The sequence below is a fragment of the Zootoca vivipara genome, chromosome 2 (assembly GCF_965207765.1).
Source record: "Zootoca vivipara chromosome 2, rZooViv2.hap1.1, whole genome shotgun sequence".
Taxonomy (NCBI): Eukaryota; Metazoa; Chordata; class Lepidosauria; order Squamata; family Lacertidae; genus Zootoca; species Zootoca vivipara.
In genome coordinates, this window is record NC_142584.1 from 26,007,549 (window position 1) to 26,031,678 (window position 24,130).

Genomic DNA, 24,130 nt, shown 5'->3' on the forward strand with positions numbered 1-24,130 from the left:
TGTTTGTTCGTAAGGGACCACCACCTCAGTTATGTAACACCCTCTCCTCCAAGGTTCAACTGGTAGTGCCAACATCCATCTTTTGGGGCTGGCTGGGGAACTTTCTTCTTTTGCCAGGTCCTCTGAATATGTATGTATAGGGCCAGCACAGCGAGATAGTTTTTGCTCTACAACTGATTATTTTGACTGCATCTTCTCTTTTGTTGCATTCTGTTTTGTTATTACCTGCCCCGACGTCATCTGCTGAAGGGGGGGCATCATCTATAATGAAGAGTGGCATATACATTTTATAAATAAAACAATAATGCATAATCATATTTGACAAAGCAGCTTAACCCTTTCTTTGACCTAGTTCAGCCTTTCCCAGCCTTGGGTCCACGTATGTTATTGAACTACAGCTCCCAGCATCCTTAGCGAGAAGGGCCAGCAGTCAGGGATGATGGGAGTTGTAGTCCTTACAACATCTAGGGACCCAAGGTTTGGAAAGGCTGCTATAGTTAATTATATACGTGTGTGTGTGTGTGTGTGTGTGTGTGTGTATGTGGAGGAAGATCTCCCCACCCTCCAAAATCCTACCACATCATTCTTTGTAATCTGCAATGTATAAAATGGCCCTGACGGGCCTGCATTTTCAAGGATTTGTAAGATCATTCAGGAATATTCTCTGCCTCAGTTCATGACCATTACAACCATTCACAATTTATACTTTCTCCACATTAAATAACACCATACACCCTTCCCAACTAGTGCAGGGGAAGATCTGCCCCCCCTTTCCATTTGCCTCTGTCGGTCCCTATGGCCTTGCAACAAGACTCGTAGGAAACTCCATTCTTTATATACATTTACTAGCTGGCCCGGCCATGCATTGCTATGGCTCATCCCTGTGACTGCCCCCACCCTGTGCCGACCCATGACCTATTCTGCCTCTCCTCCCCCCACCCCCTGGTCACCCCTGTGATTCCCCCCATTCTGTCCCAACCTATGACCTATCCCACCCCCTAGGCCCAGTCTACAAAGCCGAGCCAAGATCCTGTGGAGAGGGAAGGTTTCCTAGCTGCAATACCAGTGTAGCCGTAGTGAGAGGGCGCTGTTTTGCAACCTCTCCTGTGTTCCCAGCATCCCCGGCTGTTTTGTGTTCGGGAACAGTGGGTTTTACCTGCAGTGCTTTACCTGCCATAGGTGTGACATCTATCTACACAAACGTATCCAAACCTTCGCATATCCACATGTGACGTTGTGTCCAAATTTGAATGCATTCGGTCAAGCGGTTTCGGAAAAAGTGGAGACTAACCCACATGCCCAGTTTACATTTTTATATATATAGCCTGTGAATCTGCTTATATCTAAGATTGACCCGCCTCCCCTTGCTTAGCCAAGCAGCGCAGGTCAGCGTGTGAACCTGCTCAAAAGCGCAGAGAGCGAGCGCGTTTCGTATTTGGCGGAGCTGCGCGTGTGAACGGGAAGGGCTGCTCCTGCCCGCCCGAGTGGATTGGGCAAATGTGTGCGCGCGCAGCCCTGCTGCCGGCTCGAGCGAAGGGCGTGTGTAGTTAGTAGTGTGTGTGTGTGCGCGCGCGCGATCTCACCCGGGTCACACTTGGCTGCACGTGCGGCAGCGACGCCCCTTCTTCACCCATTGCGCGCGCCAAGCCATGCCACCTGGGCGAGCGCTGCCCGGCTCCCTCTTCTCCCTTCCCCCCCGCCTCGCTCCTTCCCTGCCGCTTGCTGCAGTGTTGGGGGGAGGGCAGATCTGGAGCAAGATGGCGTTGCTGTGGCTGCTGCTTCTCCCAGGGTCAGCACTGGAACAGCTCCTTCCTTTGCATTCCCACTAGCACCGGCAGCTGCCCTGGTGTTCTGCCGACGCTCTGCAGCTTCCTCTCCTGCCCCGGCGTTATCGCTGCAGCCAGTGATCTCTTCCTCCCCACCTCCTCGGCGCTCCAGCTTTCTCTTGTTTTGGTGCAAAGCTTTCCCCCCTGTGTGGCAGCCGGAGAGGGGGGGTGGGGTGGAGAGTGCGCGACTACATCTCCTCTCACTCCTTTTGCAAGGCACTCGCTAGGCTGTATCCATTCTTTGGAGGACGGCACCAACCCAGGTGCAATTTTATTTTGCTTTTGCAGGCAAGCGTCTCTTAGCAGCTGTTTTGGCTTGATTTTGCATTTTGCAACGCCGAACGCCGGGGCCGTTGCGATTAAAAACAACAGCCTCAAATTAAAAAGAAAACAAATATATATATATATAAGCAACTCGCTTATGCTACCACTTGCAACTGTGGCCGTTGCAACCCGAACCCCCTTCATCTTCCCATGGAGGATGTAATCGGCTAAAAAATACCTGAAGGCGACGCACTGGGATAATAACATGGAGGAAGAGGAGGAGCTGCAGCATTGAATTCCCTGGCTGTGCTATCAAGAGGAAAGGAGATGGTGATTTTTTTAAATGTGGCACCGGCGCAACTTCTGGAGTTGCCAGAGCTTTCAGCCCCCTCCCCTCATCCCACCGCCTCACCTGCCTAGTGTCTGCCGCTTCTGTCATTTATTTTTTTGATCCACCCCCCCCTTCTCTCTTCTCTGCACCCCCTACAACCCTCCCCCCCTTCTGCTTTGCCATGGGAATGGTGGCAAATCTCTTGGCTATTGTCATGTCGGCTTCATTTTTCAACCCCAGCTTTGCCTTCAGTTCGCACTTCGACCCCGGTAAGTTGGCTTTATTTCTGTTTTTTTAAAAAAGTAATGAATTCTCAATTTCCCTTTCCCTTCTTCTTCTCCTCCTCCCCTCTCTCTCTCCCCTCCTCCCAAAAATCGCCTTTGAATTCTTTGATTTTCCTCTCCTTGCCTCCCACTTCAGCTACAGATTTCTTTCCCCTTGCAGGCAATTATCCTCTACCTGCCCCCCCTGCACTTCTTTGCATTGTTTAACCCTTCGCTGAATCTGATCCATTTTATCAGGCCGCTGGTGGTAAAGGTGGCAGTTAAATCAAGGAAGGAAACAAAACAACAGTACCTCGGTCCCCTGCTCCCACACACTGCTTTTGTCTTGGGTTGTGATTTTTAGAAAGACTCCTCAGGAACAGATTCTTCCTGCAAAAGTTGCACCACCATTTATCAACTGTTCTGTTTCCCCTCCCCTTCCATCATTTTGGAAATGTGCAAAGAGTTCCTGGGGCATCTTCCCTATGAGATAATTTGACATTTAAAGCGCAGCTCATTCTAGTGTATGTGACATCTTCTGAGGGCATACCTTGCAAACAAGATATTTATGGTGGTGGCCACTCTTTAAAACGTGACTTGTTTTGGGTGAGATCCTGTGAGTGGTTGATGTTTTGAATTTCCTGCCTGGAAGTTCCCTTCAATTGCAGAAGGGATGGAATTTTATGTGGCTTATAACCCTTGTGGGCCTTTTGCTCTGCGTTCTTGTGAAGGTTGTATTGCGTAAACTCAAGCAAAAGTGGAGTGAGGGAACCTCCTTGCCTTGCTGGGCCGTTCTCTGTGCTGGGTGTCAGCCTTGTATTAAAACATCCCTTTGCTAGAGGTGATTGATTTTTTTGACCCTGTTCAGCCACAAACCTTTTGTCTGGGTAATTGCTAGTCCTTGATTTGTGGATGAGCAGGAGCATGTTGACTCTGCAAAGTCAGAATTGTTGTATCCCAGAGGGACTTACCGTACATCTTCTGGTGACAGGTTTCCCTGCTTTTCTCAGCCAGAAATCCTGAAAGGTAGAAACCTAATCTCTACATCGGCATCCCAGTTTCACATCCATTGTCTTCCTGGTGCCTTTTGCTTTTATCGTCTGAAATAGCTTCTAATTCTCATGGGTCCCTCTCCCCTCCACACGAAACTGCCACCTCATCTCTTTCCACTAATTTCTGTGCCCCTAGTCCTTATCTGCCACGCTGGTGGAAGATTGACTCAGTCACCTATGAATGAAACATGAATTTGTTTTCAGTACCTCCAAATGTCACTTTTATGTTCTCCGCTGGATTTCTCATGTGAAAACAAACTGCCGTGTTCTGCCCTGATAATACGATCTTGGCACAGCTTTCTGGATTCCACTGCAGTTGCTACCTGGCAGGCCTGGAATGATGTCTTGGGCTCAGTAATGGGTTGAGTTTTCTCAAAAGGCACCTGTCCAATGAAAAACATGCCGGGGGGGAGATAGAGGATAGCACAAACAAACCAAACTCTGCCCTCACTGATAAATAAATTTATTCGGGTTCTTTTCTTTTCTTTATACAGTCTTCAGCAAAAATTGGTGAAATGCTGTTCAGCCAAATTTCAATTTGTGCATACAAGAACTTGCAACTCCGTCATGTAGGCATTAGGGAATCATATGTTATATAAGTAGCTATTTTGCAGCTTTCGTGTTAAGTCTCAAGTGCATGCCCCAAATAAAAGTGGACCTGTTTCCTTAGTTATGTATGTTTCTGTTGCAGTGTGTGAGCTGACCTTGCATTTCACCAATCTGGCCACAGATGGAGGTTGATAAACAGAGAGGGATGCGATTACTTTGCTTTCATCTTCTAGGTGTTCATGTGGAAGGATTACCCAAATTTTCACGAAGGCTTTGGCAAGATCTCTTTCCTAAAAGCAACACTGAAAGATAGTGTTGATCAGTGCAAATGAATGTATGCTTTGGGTGGTGGTGGTGAGAACCATATAATGCCTAAATAGTGTTAGCTTTTCTCACCCATGAAAAAAAGGTAATGACATAGTTTGTAAATAGCACCCTGGAACCATCAGCTCAGTCTGTTTAGCCACTAAAATAGCAAACATGGCTAGAGAGTGTTAGGAAAAGAATAAAAACTAATACCAAAAAGGATCGGAATGTCTTAATATCAATCATTTGATGTATTATGTGTTTACTTCTTGAATGATGCATGGTACTTTGGGTTCTTGTCTTTTAAAATACACAATGGACTTGGATATGGATAGTAGTTACAGATGTTACATGGCACCATATTCAGTATGTTGAAGGGTGTAAGAAAAATTATCACCCTCTTTTTGTAGGGTCCCTTCCATCTTAGAAGAGAGAGAGTGAAGATAGAATAAAGTATGCAATATAGTGCTGGTTGAAGAAAAGTGAATAGGGAACATTTGTTTGATTTTACATAATGCTAAAGCTAAAGAAAACTCAGAAGCAACACCAAAACGTTAAACAAATCTTACAAAAATAGGTCTGTGTTAGAGTTGTGCAGCTCTCTCCCACTAGAAGTGGTAGATTGCCAGCTGATCCTCCATGGTCACAATTTGGTGGACTGATCTTATACTGACTGTGCACCAATGTGCAGCTGACCTCCATGATCTGCAGTGTGTCCTGGGTTGCTTGCAACATCGGTTATGAACTACTCTGCAGCTGTGCCATGGGATCGGCATCATATTGTTGATGCAACCAATCATTTCCCAACTTATGCATAGCTTTGTGAACAATGTTACCCCTGGGCCATCCCATAGCACAGTCTGTGTTTTTGATTTCAGAGGCATATAGTGTAAGTGTATGGGACAGGATATTGGATAGCATGGACTTTCTCTCTTCTCAATGAAGTTTCGGATGGGGAAACATATCGATGGGTTATGGTCATATTCAGCGCCCGACTGATTGCCACATACTTGGTTTTCTTAGCGGTCAGATTGACTAATGGCGTCTTGTTTTTTGTTTTGTTTCTCCTGTGCCTCAATGTACGTGACTTGGATCCCTTGCTTGAGTCTTAAGGAGAGGTTTGCTCTCTGGTTGTAGCAAAGTGTGTTAAGGTTACATTAACTGATCTGGGAATAAGGGAGACAGAGTTGCTTCAAATAGGAGCAAAGGGATTGGAATAGGTGGCCTTTTATAGTTTGGTTCCTCTTCTCCTTCAGAGCTGTGACTCTGTACTGATGAGCCTGTGGTCCTCCAGCTGTTGGACTTGCAACGGCCATCAGCCCCAGCCATTATGACTAGTGATCAGAGCCACAGGTTCCCCATTCCTGCTCTTTATATTGTGCATTGCTATATTATTGATCCGCTTATCATTGGTCATACAATGGGGGCAGCAATCAGCGAAGGCTTGCTGGTGCTTGCAGCTGTTTCTCTACAATTCCTCTTCACGTTTCCCACTGATATTAGTTCTTATAAAAGGCTGAGTATGGAAGATAGTGGTTTGCCTAAGGCCACCTACTGGGTTCATAGCTGTGGAGAGATTTGATCAGGGCCCTTCCTGCCATATAGCTCACAGTCTTTGCCAGCTCTCAGACAGCAGAGGATTGTCAAGCTAATGAAACACAGCAATGCAGAAAGATTTTTAGCATAGTCAAGGAATTAATAATTGCTCAAGTTATTAACCAGTGGTAAGCAGCTGGAAATTGGATCCACACAATCACCCCCCCCCCCAAAATGAACGAAGTTTTGTTTTTACATTTGTCTCGTGGTTGAGATGCACATGGAAACTTGTCTTGTGAATGCTTCAACACATGTGGTCAGCACATGTTTACCGGGTTTCAGAAAACAAGCTGGCCAAATTCCAAAACAGCCAGCAAATAGATTGCTTGATGCTGCATTCAAAAGATTGGTAAACATGTGGTTCATTTGCAAGGTGCATGGGTGTGGGAGGGAGTGGTAGGAAATTGATATGTGAATCTATTCCAGAAGTAGATGGCAAGGAATGGTGTACATGTACTCTTATCAGAGCAATAACTTCAAGTCAGCATTAGACTCCCATAGTGTATTAGCTTGTGTCTTTCAGTTGAAGCCAGTATTGGGGATTTGCTTCGTTGAGCACTGGTAGAGCTGCATGTCGTAGTAGAGTTCCCACTGTCAGTCTTCAGAGCCCACTTGTCCTTCCTGTTTCTCCTATTTGTTGTCACTCACAGATAATGTACCCTGAATAAGTGAGCAAATGCAGGACCAACAGCACCCGCTCCCTTTGTTATCTTTCATCCTTATGAACTAGCCCAGGCACCCCCAAACTTCGGCCCTCCAGATGTTTTGGACTGCAATTCACATCTTCCCCGACCACTGGTCTTGTTAGCTAGGGATCGTGGGAGTTGTAGGCCAAAACATCTGGAGGGCCGCAGTTTGGGGATGCCTGAACTATCCCTTTGGGATTAAGGAAACTGTGGGAGGCAGTGCAAGACAGGAGTGCCTGGCGTGCTATGGTCCATGGGGTCACGAAGAGTCGGACACGACTAAACGACAACAATAGGTCAGGAGGAGGTGGAACCATTCAGGGAGGGGAGAGAATCTTGTCACCCCAAAGACCTAGAGCAGGTGCGCATATCAGCCCTTGCAAATGCACAGATAATCATTGCAGGTACATTTATTTGGAGCAGGACAAAGGACCTGTGCTTGCTAAACGGTATCCTGCGCCCCTCAACTGAGATAAGGGGTGGAAGAGGTGTGCTGAGCATGGGAATGCTGAGCATGACGGGACCTCAGTGACATCTAATAGGCATTTACCTAGTGTCCTTTGGGGAAGAAATGGCTCTGCTTGGAATGCTTGTATGGAGCTGATAAGACCCAAATATTCAATGGTGATACAGCAGGGGGAGCAAAGAGGGGAAACATTCTGCTGGCACTGTCATTGCCTCCCTAGGATCCTGCCTGTCTTTCTTCAATGATATTCCTCTTTGTGAATGTGCTGGCCAATTTTCTTACCCACCAGGAGCCCAGAGATAGAGAGGGAGGGATGTGCATCTATGACATGGGTAGGAAACTTAGGGCTTGGGATACAGAGGCAGCCTCTTTGCTCCTTGAGACTCTCCTCGGGCCACATCTCCTCCCAAGGGCACCGAACCTGATCTACACCCTTCTGAAGTATTTTGTCTCTTTCCCTGAATGCCTGTCAACTATCAAATGATGCAGTAATACCCCCCACCCATTTTTTCATGCTAGAAAAAGTGCCTGGCTCTTGAGGCTTGTTTGTTGTTCCATTGCACCTTTTGGGGCTCCATTGCACCTTTTCTCCAAGGTACTCATGATTGTGGGTGAGAAACGTTGGCTAAAGTGGTCGCCAGGTAGCTATGGTTCAGATCTTGATGATTCGTTGGGTGCCTGCTGAAAGGTCTCCTTAGGCTTTTCATCTTCTGCTGCAGCAGTTGTAATGATGGCTGCCATAGTCTGAAGCCCAGGCTCTCCTCAACAGATAATAGGAAGGGCAAGATGTACCCCAGTACAAGGGGGTGAGACAAATAGACAAATAGAAAAAGTATCCTATGGTGAGAGTGGCTTTTTTTTTTTTTGCAACTCACTGTATATGCAGCATTGTTGTGTATTGTTCTGTACAGCTGCCACAAATCAGTCAACATGAGAAGGAGGAGGCCACTAGTTTTTGGCAGGTAAAATGACTGGTATCATACCCTAAACCAGGCATCCCCAAACTGCGGCCCTCCAGATGTTTTGGCCTACAATTCCCATGATCCCTAGCTAACAGGACCAGTAGTCAGGGATGATGGGAATTGTAGTCCAAAACATCTGGAGGGCCGAAGTTTGGGGATGCCTGCCCTAAACTATAAGTGTTGTAAAAGGTTTTCCTTCCAGCCTTTTGGGGTCTTGTGGAGGAATTATATGACTTCTCAAACATATTCTTTTCTCAAGTCATATTCTATAATAGAATTATGTTTCAAATAGTATGCATGTGCATGTTAGGAGAGAAGTGCTCTTTTGCCTCCTGATGTGGAGTCTTCTTTCTGGAAGTGAAATGATACTTCCTTCCTTGGGCTCCACGCCAGCCTAGGGCTGGCATGCCAAGCAGTGAACTGTCCACCTGCTATTTTGCTGTGGTCAGATGTTGTCAGATGTTTCATGAAGTCACTGTGTCAGTGGAAACTTTTTGTTTCATTATAGTGTCATTAATGAAAACAAGACTCAGGGCTGCTTGGCCTTAGCCCTAGTAGGGGGCAAAGATGTAGTGGTCCATTTTAATTTCTCTCTCTCATTTTTTTCTAGTCTTAAATTCAGTTCTCCATATTTCTGCAGCAATGTGCACTTATGAGAAAAAATAATCCTCGTGAAAATTCATAACCATTTTAGTGTGAATTTCTTCTAATAAACACATTTCTGTATGCACTTCCGACTAATATGCACATTTGGTATGGAGTTTTGACTAATATATACATCTTTACAAGCAATTTCCCCTAATGTAATGCATTTGTGTATGTTACTTTCCCATAATTATATGCATCAGTATGCACACTTTCCCATAATTATGTGCATTTCTGCCCAGATTGTTTTGTTGGAGAACCGCGTTGCAAAAATTTGGAGCTGTGTGAATTTTGAAGGATGCTGTTTTAGTTCATATATTAGTTCAAGGAATGCAAATTAGGTAGTTTTGCATTAAAATGCAAATAAAACACAATTGCTCCTCCAACCCTAGCTGAGGCAAATTTGGCAGCATACCAGACCTTCTCTTATTGGCCACCTGCTTATACCTACAGGCACCTCTGAGCAGTAGCTAGTGGTAAAGGACACCGATTGCGAACACCCATGACCCCTCCTTGCTTGCAACGAATCTAATACTGATGATGTGTGAAGAATGGGTCACTCCACAGGTTACTTGGCCCAAATGCTGTTAAAAACTGAGCTCTGTTTTTAAAAAAACAATTGCTCTTACTAGATTTCATTAACTGTCCTCATGTGTAAAATAAAAAAAATCCTTCAGTAGCACCTTAAAGACCAACTAAGTTTTTATTTTGGTATGAGCTTTCGTGTGCATGCACACTTCTTCAGATACCATGTGAAAAGCTAACAGCTAAAAAATGCAACAGTAAATTGCTTGCATTTATAGAAATCCTTTCCTAGCATTATTAAAAAGTTATAATGATCCATTGCACTTCTTTGAAAAGTTAAATTAATTGTTGCACAAAAACAGTTAATTTGTTTCTGTAATTATCAAAAGTATTAAACCTGTTGTCGATTAAAGTATTTTTGCTGTTACTGTTCTAATAAGAACTAAGCAGCAACAACAATAAAATGAAGATAACCGGGCAATCCTAAAAATGCTTGACTGTTATATCACAATATTTGATCCCTCAGTTGGCCAAGTTTCTTTTGCCCAGCTTAGGCCATCTCTTGTTTTCTTTTCATTCTCATGCAATCTGTGCTTTGTTAATAATAATAAAAAAATCTCAGAGCATTCCCTGTTGGTTGATTTGTGCCTGGAGCACTCCATGTGTGTTCCTGAGCCAAATGCCTTTTGCATTTCCATTGGAATTTGGCTACCTCCAGAAATGGCGATGATGACATTAGCATGGCTTAATTTGCGAGTGAGACTTGGTAATTCACATCTCAGACTCAGGAATGTGTGACAGTCTAGTAGCAGGCAGATCATTTTCATTGTCAGCAAACTGACAATAGTCTTGAAAGTGGATGGTGCGGAAGAATGAGTCCCAGGCACTGGCTCTGAACTGAGAGAGCATCTCCTGTTTCTGACTACTTGACTGGCAGGAGGTTTATGAAGTGCATAAAAATGGGACTCCTGTTCATACCTTTGAACTATGTGAGGGGTGGCTGAAAATTTCTCAGTCGAAACCCAACTTCATTCTGCTTAGACAGGTATTTTCAGCCATTTCTTGCACATAGCTTGTTCCCAAGGGCCTTACTGGGATTAGCTGATAAGGGATTCCGTGATGCATGATAGGAAATAAAACACCTCTCCCAAAAGACGCTAGGCTGGGCCAAAGAGAGAAGAGTTGGGTTGTAGGAATGGTTTCTTATAGGCACTGAGCTGGCTTTGCTTATTGGAGTTCCCTTTGGTGTTTGTTTCCATTAGTGGTTTCTGGGTGTGTGTTTTTTGCAGTAGCTCTTCAGACTCAGCTTAAATTTGTTTTGAACTTGTACTTGTTGAACCTTTGTGGAGCTGGGTGCCTGTTTTCCCCAAAGCTGATATGTTTTCTGTCTGGCATCTCCACCATCCTAGGCAGTGTAGAGTTTGTGTATGGTTACACCCCTTTGTGGAGAAGTTTATAGGCCACCTGCAAGGCCGAGTTATAAGATAACTAGGTGGGAGAAGGTAAATGGAATAAGTTCCAAAAGGCCAGAAAGAAAGCAAACATGGTACTCCCCTCCCCTTCAAGGAAAAGCACTAAGAACAATACAGCGATTATAAATGCTGTATGTACCTTGGTTTGAATGGCTGGTAGGTTTCTGGAAAAATTAATACAACAATCAAATTGTGAAGACTTAGCTTGAAAACATGGGAAGGGGAAGGTAAAAGCTAATGTGGATCTGCTAAGAACAAGTCTACAAACCCACATTTTGAAGGATAGGAATAGAATTAACCCCCCCCCCGCACCCTGTCACAGATATCCCCCCCCCCCGCAGGATTGCCACATTTTCTGACATTAGAGGTCGGTTTGAAATTTTTTGATAGAGAACTGCAGTCAAAACAAATGGATCTTGCCCATATGTATTTTTCATTTGTTTATGGTTGTCTTGAGGACAGAGCCCAGATGTCAGGAGAGATATGGAGCTGCCATTGTTACTTTGGGGCGGGAACATTGCTCAACACAAAGGAGTTCCTAGGTTCAGTTCCTGGCATTCCCAGTTCAAAAGGATCTCAGGTAGGCAGAACCCCCAACTTAGAACCCTGGTCAGAGTATGCAGAACTAGGATAGAAGGATAAATTGTGTGACTCTGGTATAAGGGTCCCCCCCCTTAGTGTTTTCTATTACCTGCCTTTGTAAGCTAATGGTTCCTTAAGACTCAGGAGGAAGGAGAAATTTGATTCAGTTTGGCTGGGAACTGCAGCACAAGGGGCATTGCTAGCCCTGTACTTGGTCCTTTGAGTTGTAAAAAACATTAGGGCTACCAAAGCACTTATTTCTCACCTCCCCATCAGCTGACACAATCAATGCAGAATTGAACCCCACCCTCCTGCCCATCAGCTGATGTCATGGGTAGTGTCAGCTGACTGAGGGGTGGGTGCTGTTTTGGAAAAATGGCTTTATGGGTCAAGTTGGACCCCTCTGGCAGGCCAAGATTAGGCTGCAGGTTGCGGGGTTTCCCACCCCTGGGGTAAATCTTGAGGGGCTTTTGCCATAGTGGAACTATAAGCAACTGCCTGCCACTGACACCAGTTTATTTATTTCGTCTATATTCCATGGTGTAATTGACAGTGGCATTCATAGGTTTAGCACATGGTCTGTATCTAAGCACTAGCCAAGCCTAGACCTGCCAAGCTTCAGCGAGGTTGCTGCATCGTGTGCTTCATGACCAGACTGAGAATTTGAGAATGTTGCTGATCCCTTTGGAAAGTAGGGCTCAAAGACAGCTGTTTGTCAGTGACTTAAAGACCTCTTGGGATCAGCCACACTCCAGAGTTTCTGATCAAGAGCTCGGCTCTGGAGTGTAGCTGATCCCTGATGAAAGCAGGGCTTGAAAACAGCGCCAACCAAGTTGGTTGGCTGGAATCTTGCTTTGCAGTAAGTCTTGAACTCAAGCCATGCTGCAGAGCGAAAAACGGTCCACCTGACAGCATGGGGATATAGGTGACTGATAGGTGGGCAGCCCCACCCACCTGTCAACGTGACCCACTAGGGATGGAGGATCTTGGGATCTGGCCCACCAGCTAGATCCTGTCCTTCACCCTCCCTGCATCCATGCATACACTCAACAAGAGCTAGTACAGTGGTACCTCGGGTTACAAACGTTTCAGGTTACAGACTCCGCTAACCCAGGAATAGTACCTCGGGATAAGAACTTTGCTTCAGGATGAGAACAGAAATCGTGTGGCGGGAGGCCCCATTAGCTAAAGTGGTACCTCAGGTTAAGAACAGTTTCAGGTTAAGAACGGACCTCCAGAACGAATTAAGTTCTTAACCCGAGGTACCACTGTATTTCTCTCCCCGCCTACATCAGGGAAACTGTCCCAAGCAAGAAGAGCAGAATTGAATGTCTTGATGGTGGCTGTTCTTGTTTGCTCATGGATCCAGCATCTTAAAGCTGAGAATCTGATTTGGCTTAGGGCTCTATAAATAACTTTCTTTGGTCATTGCTTCCCCGTTCCTCCTAGGGGGAAGGCAGGAGTTGGAACATTAGGGCATCAATAAGGCATTGATTAAGTCAGGAAAGGTTTGGAGCGACGTGGCTGATAAGTGACAGGTAGCTGCTATTGCTACATCAACCGTTTACCTTAAATAGGTTATTTATAAGCAGGGCGTGGATATGGGCCAAAAATAGTTGGCAACCTTTGTGTGTGCTACAGGACAGTATGTGCTCTTAATGCAGCAGTGTTTTCCTGTCTATAAAATTTTTGCAGGTTGGATGGATGGGTGGGTGTGGAGGGAAGCGGCAGAGAATGTTTCATGTCACTGTTAATTGGCTTCTCTGAATATGGGACGGGGAAGAAACATATAGCAAGTCCCAGAATTATTACTTCACCAGAAATGCAACCTCCTTTTAAAAGCACAGTGTGAGCGAGTTGCTTGTTGTGAGCATTTTTGAGTGCCACGGGTACTAAACAAAGGCTGAAATATTGATTTTGTTGGAAGAATGTGGACCATGTGTTCTGAGTGTTTGGATGCAAAAATATATTTTCTTATTGGAATACTGGTGGGAGGGAGTTTGAGGACTTCTGGTTTGAATCTGCCCAGCACAAGTGTGATAAAGAGGTGTTTGAATGCCCTTTTGTATTCCTTCATGTAAGGGAAAAAATGATGAGAGCATAGATTTCCCCCCTGACATTTTCAATGTGTGGTTAGGGGCTGGAGTAGGAATTCTAAGCTGCATTAGTGATTGTGAATTGAGGGTTGTGCTTTGTTCTATACAGCTTCAGAGACCGCATAGCAATGCCATGTTCACATGAATAATTGCTACAGCTTAACAAACTCTTAATGTGTTTTGCCTTGAACCTATATGCATTTTCTTGAAATTAAGTCCCATTGATTTCAGTAGAGCTAACTTCCAAATCAATGTGCTTTGGCACATATACACTTAGATGCATAAATCGCCCACTTTTTTTTTGTTATCACTGAGACTGCATTCCTATGAAAAGATTTGCAGGCTGCGTTAGGTATTCCAAAAGGGTTATTCAGAAAGATTACTTTGCAGAGTTCATGTGTTCATTATTCACAGGAACACATTTTCCACAAGGAGGACCATATTTGCAGAAGTCGTGTTTGTCAGAGAGTGTATCTCTGTTCTGCTTTTCAGAGAGGGAGATGCCTCTTTTCTTTTTGGTGAAACACAGGATGCCTAAGGAGTGGAGCAAGTTTGGTTCTGGTAACTTTCATTTATGTAAACCACACTGTTCAGGAAATGAGGTACTATCATGAGTCTACTACTGTCATGATTTGCGCAAAACAGCCCAGATCAGTTACAGAATTGTTGCTTGACAGAAGGCTCTTATTTGTACCTTGATGACTTGGCGGATAACATAAACATCCAGTAGGCAGAGTTTATCTGAGCTGGCCAATCCCAGGTCCTATTATGTCTCAGAGCCATTTAGGAGCTACTTGGTGAGCATGAGATCCCTTCTAACCAAGGATCTTGGGCAGACCGAGTCTCTTGAATTCCAAGGCAAAGCACAATGCAATTTAGAGCAAAAACATTTAATTCAAAAGAAACAAGCAGAGTCGAAAACCAAATAAAACAAGAATGCAGAAAAGCAATTTCTACTATTCTTGAGCTAATGGCTATTCCACAGAGGAGGCAAAACAGTTTGGAGCATGTTTACTTTAATTTACAGTGTCAGAAAAATCAGTTTTCTGTGTAGAAACACAAAACCCCTGACACATATCCAGTGAGAGCAGTCCCAAGGATGTGCATCTTTTATATTACCACTGAGAGCCCATTGTAATCCACAGAAGTAATTGCCAAGCCTTTTGATGTGGAAATAATATTTCCCATTTCCCTTATTCCATCTACATTCTTTCCTAACAACACTTGAGTTAGATGCAAGGGCATATTCCAGCCAAAGTTAAGGACTGTTAAGTCCTATTGATTTCAATAACAATGTTCAGCACAGACATGAGTTTCTCCCACTGAAACAAACAGGATCTAAAAGTGCTTGACCTTGGCTTGATTATGTGGCAAGTGTTAACCAAACCCATTCTTGCTGGATCTCCATATCAGTATTGACTGTTGAGAGTTATGTGATGTCTGTATGGATATTATTTGTTTTCTTGGTGCAATATTTTTGAGTTACACTTCTGTTGTTATTGTGCTTCGCTTTCAACTGAAAAAAGAAAAAAAGACTCATAAATTGTAAATCACAGAGTGGGTGACCACATTTGTCTGGTACAGCAAAGATAAAAAAAGAATATTGTGCTCTCATTTTTAGTATGTTTGTAGATCTTTGGCGCCAGTTTCCCCTGTGCTGCGTTTTGGCTGTTTTTATTCTGATTTTATTATGGTTCTCATAGTTTTATGTCGGTTATATTGCTATTTTTAAATATATGTATTTGATTGTGTTTTTGCATTTTATTGATTCATGGCTTCCGAAGCCACCCAGGGAACTTTGTTGATACATAAATAATATTTATTGTGGAGTAAGCTTTTGTGGATTCATTAAATGAGAGTGTTATAAACGTTCATAATATTGTAACGTTCAAGATCCTTTTCGGCAGCAGACATAGATTAACAAAAGGAGAATTTTAGCAGAAATACATAAATGTCTTTAGAGAATATCAAACAGTATTTTTCAGCACATGGAAACACAGGTTTAGCATTTCAATGGCACAGTAGCAGCTTGAGTTCCAAAGGGGATTAAGATATGTATACAGTTAAACACTTGTCACTGATACCTATTCTTCTTTAAAGAGAAATTCATAGCACTGCTTCCTTCTCAATGAAAGAAGTATAGGGGTTAACATGTGCTAAGGGTTTGATAAAATGAAATAGGTATAAGAAGGGGAATGAAAGTGGGAGGAAGCAGCAGTGATATGTACTAATTTTAAAGAGCCCCTCTTTAAAAATAAATACTTGTGTTAACTGCTTATTCATGAGAATTCTGTTAGAATATCTCTGTCTTCCTTAGAGAGCATTACTGTTCCTTTGCTAGGAACAGAGCAGAAGAGAGTTAGAGAGTTCTGGGTCATCCTCCTTCACTGAACATGCATTTCCTTAAGAGGAAAAAAAATGGGACAAGAACTTCTGCTCGCAAAGAATATTTGAGCAGTACTGAAGGAAGGTGACTGTAGCAGAGTACAATACAGCCATTGTTTGATCCTGGCCAATCAGTTTTAGACAGCCAAATATCCTACCTCTGATAATAGCATGGCGCTGTGGTTAAGCCACTGAGCCTAGGGCTTGCTGATCAGAAGGTCAGCGGTTCGAATCCCTGTGACGGGGTGAGCTCCCGTTGCTTGGTCCCAGCTCCTGCCAACCTAGCAGTTCGAAAGCATATCAAAATGCAAGTAGATAAATAGGAACCGCTATAGCGGGAAGGTAAACGGCGTTTCCATGTGCTGCTCTGGTTTGCCAGAAGCGGCTTTGTCATGCTGGCCACATGACCTGGAAGCTACGGTATACGCCGGCTCCCTCGGCCAATAATGCGAGATGAGCGCGCAACCCCAGAGTCGGTCACGACTGGACCTAATGGTCAGGGGTCCCTTTACCTTTACCTTTAATGTTTCAGATGGAACGTGGGTGGCGCTGTGGTCTAAACCACAGAGCCTAGCGCTTGCCGATCAGAGGGTCGGCGGTTTGAATCCCCGCGACGGGGTGAGCTCCCATTGTTCGGTCCCAGCTTCTGCCCACCTAGCAGTTCGAAAGCACACCAGTGCAAGTAGATAAATAGGTACTGCTCCGGCGGGAAGGTAAACAGTGTTTCCATGTGCTGCTCTGGTTCGCTTAGTCATGCTGGCCACATGACCCGGAAGCTGTCTGCGGCTTAGTCATGCTGGCCACATGACCCGGAAGCTGTCTGCGGACAAATGCCGGCTCCCTCGGCCAGTAAAGCGAGATGAGCACCGCAACCCCAGAGTCGTCTGTGACTGGACCTAACTGTCAGGGGTACCTTTACCTTTAATGTTTCAGAAGAAAGGTAGGGTGGGATTGGGAAGTTTCTCTTTCTCTCCCCCAAGAAGCGTTTTTCCTATTTCCAAAAGAGAAGGTTTTGTGTGACTTCACTACCACGGCATAGATCCTAGCACAGGATGTGTGCATAGCTGCCTACTAACTGAAAAGCAGTGATGATTGGTGGTAGAGGTGGAAAAACAAAAACACAGGAGGGTGCTTTGACCGTCCCCTGGCTCCCCTGTTGTTAAGTGTAACAACCCTCTGCCTTCCTTCTCAAGCCTCCATGTATACTAGGTCTTTTCTCATATGGTTAAGGTGGGACAGGAGCGTATTGACAGCACTGAGATATGCTACACACACACACACACACACACACACACACACACACACACACACACAGACGCACATACTCCATCTTTAAGTCCTAAGGGTAAGTTGTACAGTACTATGCAGCTCTAGTTTACTGTTGTTTGTGAATACAAAGGGATAGAGACAGACATTCAACAGCAGCTCAGCTCCCAAAATACAGGGCAGATTTCCAAAGCAATGCTGAGCACGTGTTGCTAGGTCCTTGCCAGGTGTTCAAGATTTTCAAATACCTTGCTTTCGGAGCACTGAGTAAACGGAGGACAGAACTGCACTGGAAATAAACCTTTTAAGAAAACTTAGTGGAACTGTGACGATTTGTTTGCGCTTTTGCTGTAAAGGGGTTTTTTTGCTACGGAGGGGAGTTGGGGGTGCAGGTAGAAAATGACTTGTGGCATCAAAGCTGCATCAGAGAAGTTCACCGTGGAGTGGTTGGCAGGGCAAGGGTACATTTTCTTTGTTTCTGGGCAGTTTCTTGCTGCAGTGCTGGGAACAGTTTGCTTTGCAAGCACTGCAGTGCAGCAGCAGGAGTAGCAGCAAAAGGTTGATTCCTCTTGGATGTTCACGATGGCCTTAGAGATTAAAGTAGAGATCTGTCAAAAGGAAGAAGGGGGAAAGATCTATATTGTGTGGCTGTTTGTTTGGGTGGTGCATTTCTTTAAGCTTACATGTCCCTGGCCCCTTGATGCTCTCACAGTGTGCTCTCTCTCTCACACACACACACCGCCCCTTCTTCAGCCTGGCACGGGTGATTACGTTTTGGATGATGACAATACAAATTCCTGTCAAAGCAAATTAAGAGAAATTAATACAAGAGTTTTTGAAATGGCTCAGATCTCTGGAATTGTTCAGAGCACAAATTATGAGTCATGCAATCCTGCCTTTCCCTGGCTGTACGGAATGCAGTGAGCAGAAAAGCCCTGGGTCCTGGAGTGTGGAAATGATTGTTTGCTCTGGCCATTGCACTGAACTTGCTGTGTTTTGTGCAAAAAAAGGGCTTTGAATAGATGAAGTTTGCAGGCCTTGTTACAGGTTGGTAGCCGTGTAAGTCTGAGTCGAAGCAAAATAAAAAAATTCCTTCAGTAGCACCTTAAAGACCAACTAAGTTGGTCTACCTCCCAACTACCAAAATAAAAACTTAGTTGGTCTTTAAGGTGCTACTGAAGGGTTTTTATTTTATTTTGCAGGCCTTGTTCATAGGGTGGCCACTTATGCATCAAAACCATCCCCAAAGGAAATGCATCACCAAAAGAAGAGAGAGTGCATATTTGCATAAAAATCTACATGTGGTGATTTTTATGTCTACAGTACATGCAAAAGATGATTACTCTGATTTGTAGGGAAGACTGTGACCAGTTGACCTGTGTGCCTGCTCAGTTTGCATTCAGGTGCTAACTCAGGCACCCCCAAACTTCGGCCCTCCAGATGTTTTGGACTACAATTCCCATCCTACCCGACCACTGGTCCTGTTAGCTAGGGATCATGGGAGTTGTAGGCCAAAACATCTGGAGGGCCGCACTTTGGGGATGCCTGTGTTAACTGTTTTTGGACAACTTCAAGGCCCATGCTACTCCCACTGAATAGAAGACTTTCCTCTGTAAAGTAAGAAACATGGCCACCCTTGCTTGCACTAGTAGGCCCTGGTGCAACTAGATGTTCACATTGCATCTCAGTGAGCCTCGTCTGAATGTAGCTACATCCTCCCACCCTCTCTCTTAAGTATGGACAGGGGAGGAAGCCGCTGTTAAAAGGAAAAAAAACAACTGCTCCCCTTCCCTTATGGGGTACCCAAGAGCCTGTATAGAGTCCTTGTGTAGGTTCTCTATAGGTAGGAGAAAATAACAGAGGCCAACCAGAGAATATTGAGAAGCAAAGCAGCTAGTAAGCCTGATCTTTATTAACTGTTGCAACAGGGTGGTCACAACCACATGCAGGAGGCAAGAGGAACCCAGAACAATAGTGTGCAAGCCCATATATAGACATTAGAAATTGCCCACCCTGGAGCCCAAGACCACCCCGATACATCATACATACATCCATACATCTTCTTCTTCGTAAGATTGTCTTCCATAAACACGGTTTTAACAATGGGTCCGTAAGTGACTGTGGAGGCCAATTCTGGATCCAGACGTCCTTCCACAGTGGGGACATTGGATTCCAGGCGGGAGTTGATCACGGTGTGAATTTGCCAAGCGTGCCTTCCTCTTAGCACGTTTCTCCTTTGCGTCCTGAGATCGAGTGTCTTCAAAGCCCATGGCACCTTTGGTAAAGGCTGTTCTCCAACTGGAACGCTCGCAGGCCAGTGTTTCCCGGTTGTCAGTGTTTATACTACATTTTTTAAGATTTTCCTTGAGACAGTCTTTAAACCTCTTTTGTTGACCACCAACATTACACTTTCCATTTTAAAGTTTGGAATAGAGTAGTTGCTTTGGAAGACGATCATCAGGCATCCGCACAACATGACCAGTCCAACGAAGTTGATGTTGAAGAATCATTGCTTCAACACTGGTGATCTTTGCTTCTTCCAGTACACTGATATTAGTTCGCCTGTCTTCCCAAGTGATGTGTAAATTTTTTTGGAGACATCGTGGATGGAATCTTTTAAGGAGTTTGAGATGGCGTTTATAAATGGTTCATGTTTCACAAGCATATAGTAAGGTTGGTAGTACAATAGCTTTGTAAACAAGCTTTTTGGTTTCCCTGCGAATGCCCCGGTCCTCAAACACTCTGCACTTCAATCGGAAGAAAGCCGCACTCGCAGAGCTCAGGCGATGCTGGATTTCGGCATAAATGTTGGCCCTTGTGGAAAGGTAATTGCCTAGGTAAGAGAAGTGATCAACATTTTCCAATGTTACACCACTGAGTTGGATTTGTGGCGCTCCAGAGGGGTTGTTTTGTACTTGTTGGTGCAGGCCAAGCTTTTCGTAAGCTTCTGCAAAGATATTTAGGATGGTTTGGAGGTCACCCTCTGAGTGTGCGTACACTACGTTGTCATAAGCATACTGAAGCTCTGATGGAAGTTACGGTAACCTTGCTTTTTGCTTTCAGCCTGCTCAGATTGAAGAGCTTTCCATCTGTTCGATATATGATTTCTACTCTAGTGGGGAGTTTCCCGTCGACAAAGTGTAGGATCATGAAAATAATGAATAGAGTTAGGGCAATAACACAACCCTGTTTAACACCTGAACCCACTGTGAATGGTTCACTTTGAGAGCCATTGTTATTTGTGATTGTTGCTGTCATATTATCATGGAGGAGCCGAATGATGTTTACAAATTTATCTGGGCAGCCAATTTTCAGAAGGACAGTCCACAGGGCATTACGATTTACAGTGTTGATAGCCTTAGTCAGGTCAATAAACGCCATATACAGGGGTTGGTTTTGCTGTCTGCATTTTTCTTGAAGCTGTCAGGCGGTGAAAATCATGTCCACTGTCCCCCTAGAAGGCCGAAAACCATTTTGGGATTCAGGAAGGGTCACCTCGGATATTGTTACCAGACGGTTTGCTAAGATCCTTGCAAGAATTTTGCCGGCTGCAGCTAACCTAGCATTTCAAAAGCTAATACATACATACATCATTGAAGGGGTTAACTACAACAGAATCCTGTCTGGCAGGAAACCTGTTGATGGGTTTAAAAGGTAAAAGGACCCCTGACCGTTAGATCCAGTCGCGGACGACTCTGGGGTTGTGGCACTCATCTCGTTTTACTGGCCAAGGGAGCCGGCATACAGCTTCCGGGGCATGTGGCCAGCATGACTAAGCCGCTTCTGGCGAACCAGAGCAGCGCACGGAAATGCTGTTTACGTTCCTGGGAGAGCAATCGAATGTCATCAAATCCTGTTGGCTCCCAAGGGGACTTGCTGTATGTGTATTCAAAGTGTGCAGCAGACATTCTAGGCTGTAGGTGGGTGGGTGCCATGATTTTGAAGCTTAAAGGGGGGGCTTACCAGACCTTACAAATCCAAAGATGCATGTTATGTATATGGGCATCAGTTGCTTTCTGCCTTGTTTTTGAGTTAAAAAAATTATTTTGAGAAATGGCAACGAACCATTTAAATATAATTTTTTCTCTTTATTTTCTTACTACGGGTAGTATTCTAATAACAGCCTTTGAGTTACACCGAAGGTGTTTTGGCATGGTAGTGAGCAGCACATATTTCCTGTGCACCTTTCCCCTGGAAAATTATCTCTCTTTCCTCTTGCCAAGCAGCACTGATAATCTGCTATCAAATTGCCTGAACAGTAGCTGTGCCAAATGTGCTGTGTAGATCTCCTGATTAAGTTATCTGTTGCATATGAAGCTGATAGGAAATTGATCCAAGTATTTATTTGTTATAGCTACAATATGTAGAAGGTAGAAAAATGAATGAGAAGACATGATGTCTTTGGATTCACTAGAACCTAAGAAGGCCAACACTGTGCTGCGTAGCCAGATAGAAAAATAGAATCATAGAGTTGTAGAGTTGGGAGGGACCCTGAGGACCATCTAGTTCAGGGGTCCCCAGACTTACCGCGCAGTGGGCCGGTGCCCGCCGCGCCGACCGCGCGGCGGGCCGGAGGGCAGGGGAGTGCGCGCGCAGCGGGCCGGAGGGCGGGGGAGTGCGCACCCGTGCGCATGCGCACATGCACACGGGCGGGGGGAAAATCGCCGAAAATCCATTTTGCGCATGCGTATGGGCCTCCCCCGACCCGGAAGTGCATCGGAAATGACCTCTTCTGGGTCGGGAGAGGCCCATACGCATGCGCAAAATGGATTTTCGGTGATTTTTTGCCGATTTTTCTGATCGTCGCCGTGCCGCGCGCCGTAAGAGCGGGCGGCGGCAGCGGGCGGTGGGGGTCGTCGCGGGCCGGATTGGGAGGCCGATTGGGCCGCATCCGGCCCGGGGGCCGTAGTTTGGGGACCCCTGATCTAGTTCAACCCTCTGCAATGCGAGAATATGCAGCTGTCCCATACAGGGATCAAACCTGCAACATTGGCATTATCAACACCATGCTCTTAACCCAACTGAGCTAGACGTACTGCCAAAGTGCACCATGACTTTGTTTTTGATGTTTTTGTGTCTGGAGACAGGAAATCTGGATTGTTAGCCAACCTGACTCCATTGTGTCTGTAGCGGTTTCAACAAGCCCACTGGTCTGGGACAATCTTGGGGGACATTTTGCAGTCAAACCTAACAACTGAAATCTATGCCAGTTAGTAAGTGAAGGGGTTAAGGACCACATCTTTGGTTGTCTTGATAAAGTAGTGTTGAGATGCATACATTCCTTCTATTTTTTACAAGTGTTCTGTAAAAAAAAAAAAACCAGTCTGTGACACCAGTGTTTCCTACAGCCATCATAATATGTAGTGCTGCCCTTCTTTGTATTCTTAGTTTAACCTCTCGTCCATCTGCTTGCATATGACCCCTTTTGTGTGTGAATGTCTTCATGGTACCAGATTTTTTTGCAAGCATTTTCCTGGCTGCTTCTTCCATCTTCTTGACATTTCTTTAAAAACTCTAGAGGAGAACATTAGGAGAAGCACCATCTCCAATTTTTCTCCCCCAAATTGATGCACAGCTTAAAGCCACAATAATAATAATAATAATAATAATAATAATAATAATAATAATAATAATAATAAATAATTTCTACCCTGCCCATCTGGCTGGGTTTCCCCAGCCACTCTGGGTGGCTTCCAACAAAAGATTAAAATATGTAGCATTTATAAAGAATAGCAGTTCACATAATATGTTTTCATACATATTTATTGGGAGGAAAGTGCAAATACATACATGAATAACAAATCTGTGGTCAGATATTAAAGTGAAGCAGGAAAAAAAAATACAACCAACTGTATAACAACCTCTTGTTGGTAGATCATCTAAAATTGTGCGAGAGATGGAAATGTGAATTTTCATTTTCTCTTCTTTCTCCTATAGAATATCTCCCCAGTTTCAGAGTTCATAATCCTCAATATCTGTTTATAAAATGGAGAACATCTAGCCTGTTTTCAGCAAGTGCTCTGATAAAAAAATCAAGAAAATGTTCTTTTCTCACAAGGGAAGGAAGATTCAATTTTCAGTATTTGCAATTTAAGCATTTCTTTATGCAATTTGGGAATAAAAGTAGCAAAAAAGCCAGCACCTAACATGAATGGAACACTTGCAAGCAGGGCCGTCTTAAGCATATGTGGCGCCCTGACGCCGTGGTGCGAAGATCCCTCCGGTGGCCCCCCCGCCCCGTTTCCCAGCGCGGCTGTCTGGCGGGCAGAGCAGTGCGGCGCCCCCCCTGGCGGCCCGGCGCCCTGGCGCCTTGTGCCACCCAGCCTCGCCTTAGAGCCGGCCCTGCTTGCAAGGTAAATCCCCACATTGCAGGGGGGAGCTGAGGTTAACAGAATAGCAGTTTGCTCAAGCCCTCACAGGTTTACATTTATTAAATGTCTATATTTCTCCTCACTGTAAAAAGTCTCAAAGCAATTTACAACCAAAATAAAAATGCATAAATATATTTAAAGCATAATCAAAATATAAACATCCAGTTGCTGGTGCTGGATAACAGAAACATATTTGCCTGGAAGTGAAATGATGAAACGGTTGTCTGCAGGTGGGCCCTGCTGGGGAGAGTATTCTGTGGCTGCAGCTACTACAGAAAGGACCTTTCCCCTCATTGTGACCCCCTGGACCTCCCTCAGAGGTGGCACACAGAGAAGGGCCTCAGATTATGAACCCGGGATCTTGGCAGGTTCATAAGGGGGAAAGTGGTTTTTTATCATGTTTAGGGGTCCCAAGCTGTATAAAGCTTTAAATGTCAAAACGAGCACTTTGAATTGAGCCTGGAAACAAATTGGCTGCCAAGGCAGT

General features: G+C 44.7%; 1 protein-coding gene across 6 annotated transcripts in view; it reads left to right on the forward strand.

The window, feature by feature from the left end:
• The first annotated feature begins 320 nt into the window (after nt 1-320).
• LMTK1 (lemur tail kinase 1) overlaps nt 321-24,130 on the forward strand; it is a 91,974-nt gene continuing 68,164 nt past the window's right edge. For 5 of the 6 annotated variants that reach the window (XM_035104126.3, XM_088663008.1, XM_088663009.1 and 2 more), the window contains exon 1: nt 321-2,690. In XM_035104126.3, the coding sequence (XP_034960017.3) occupies nt 2,603-2,690 (88 nt within the window). In that variant the 5' untranslated portion in view covers nt 321-2,602. The remainder of the gene's footprint in view (nt 2,691-24,130) is intronic. The other variant, XM_088663010.1, reaches the window with a different exon arrangement.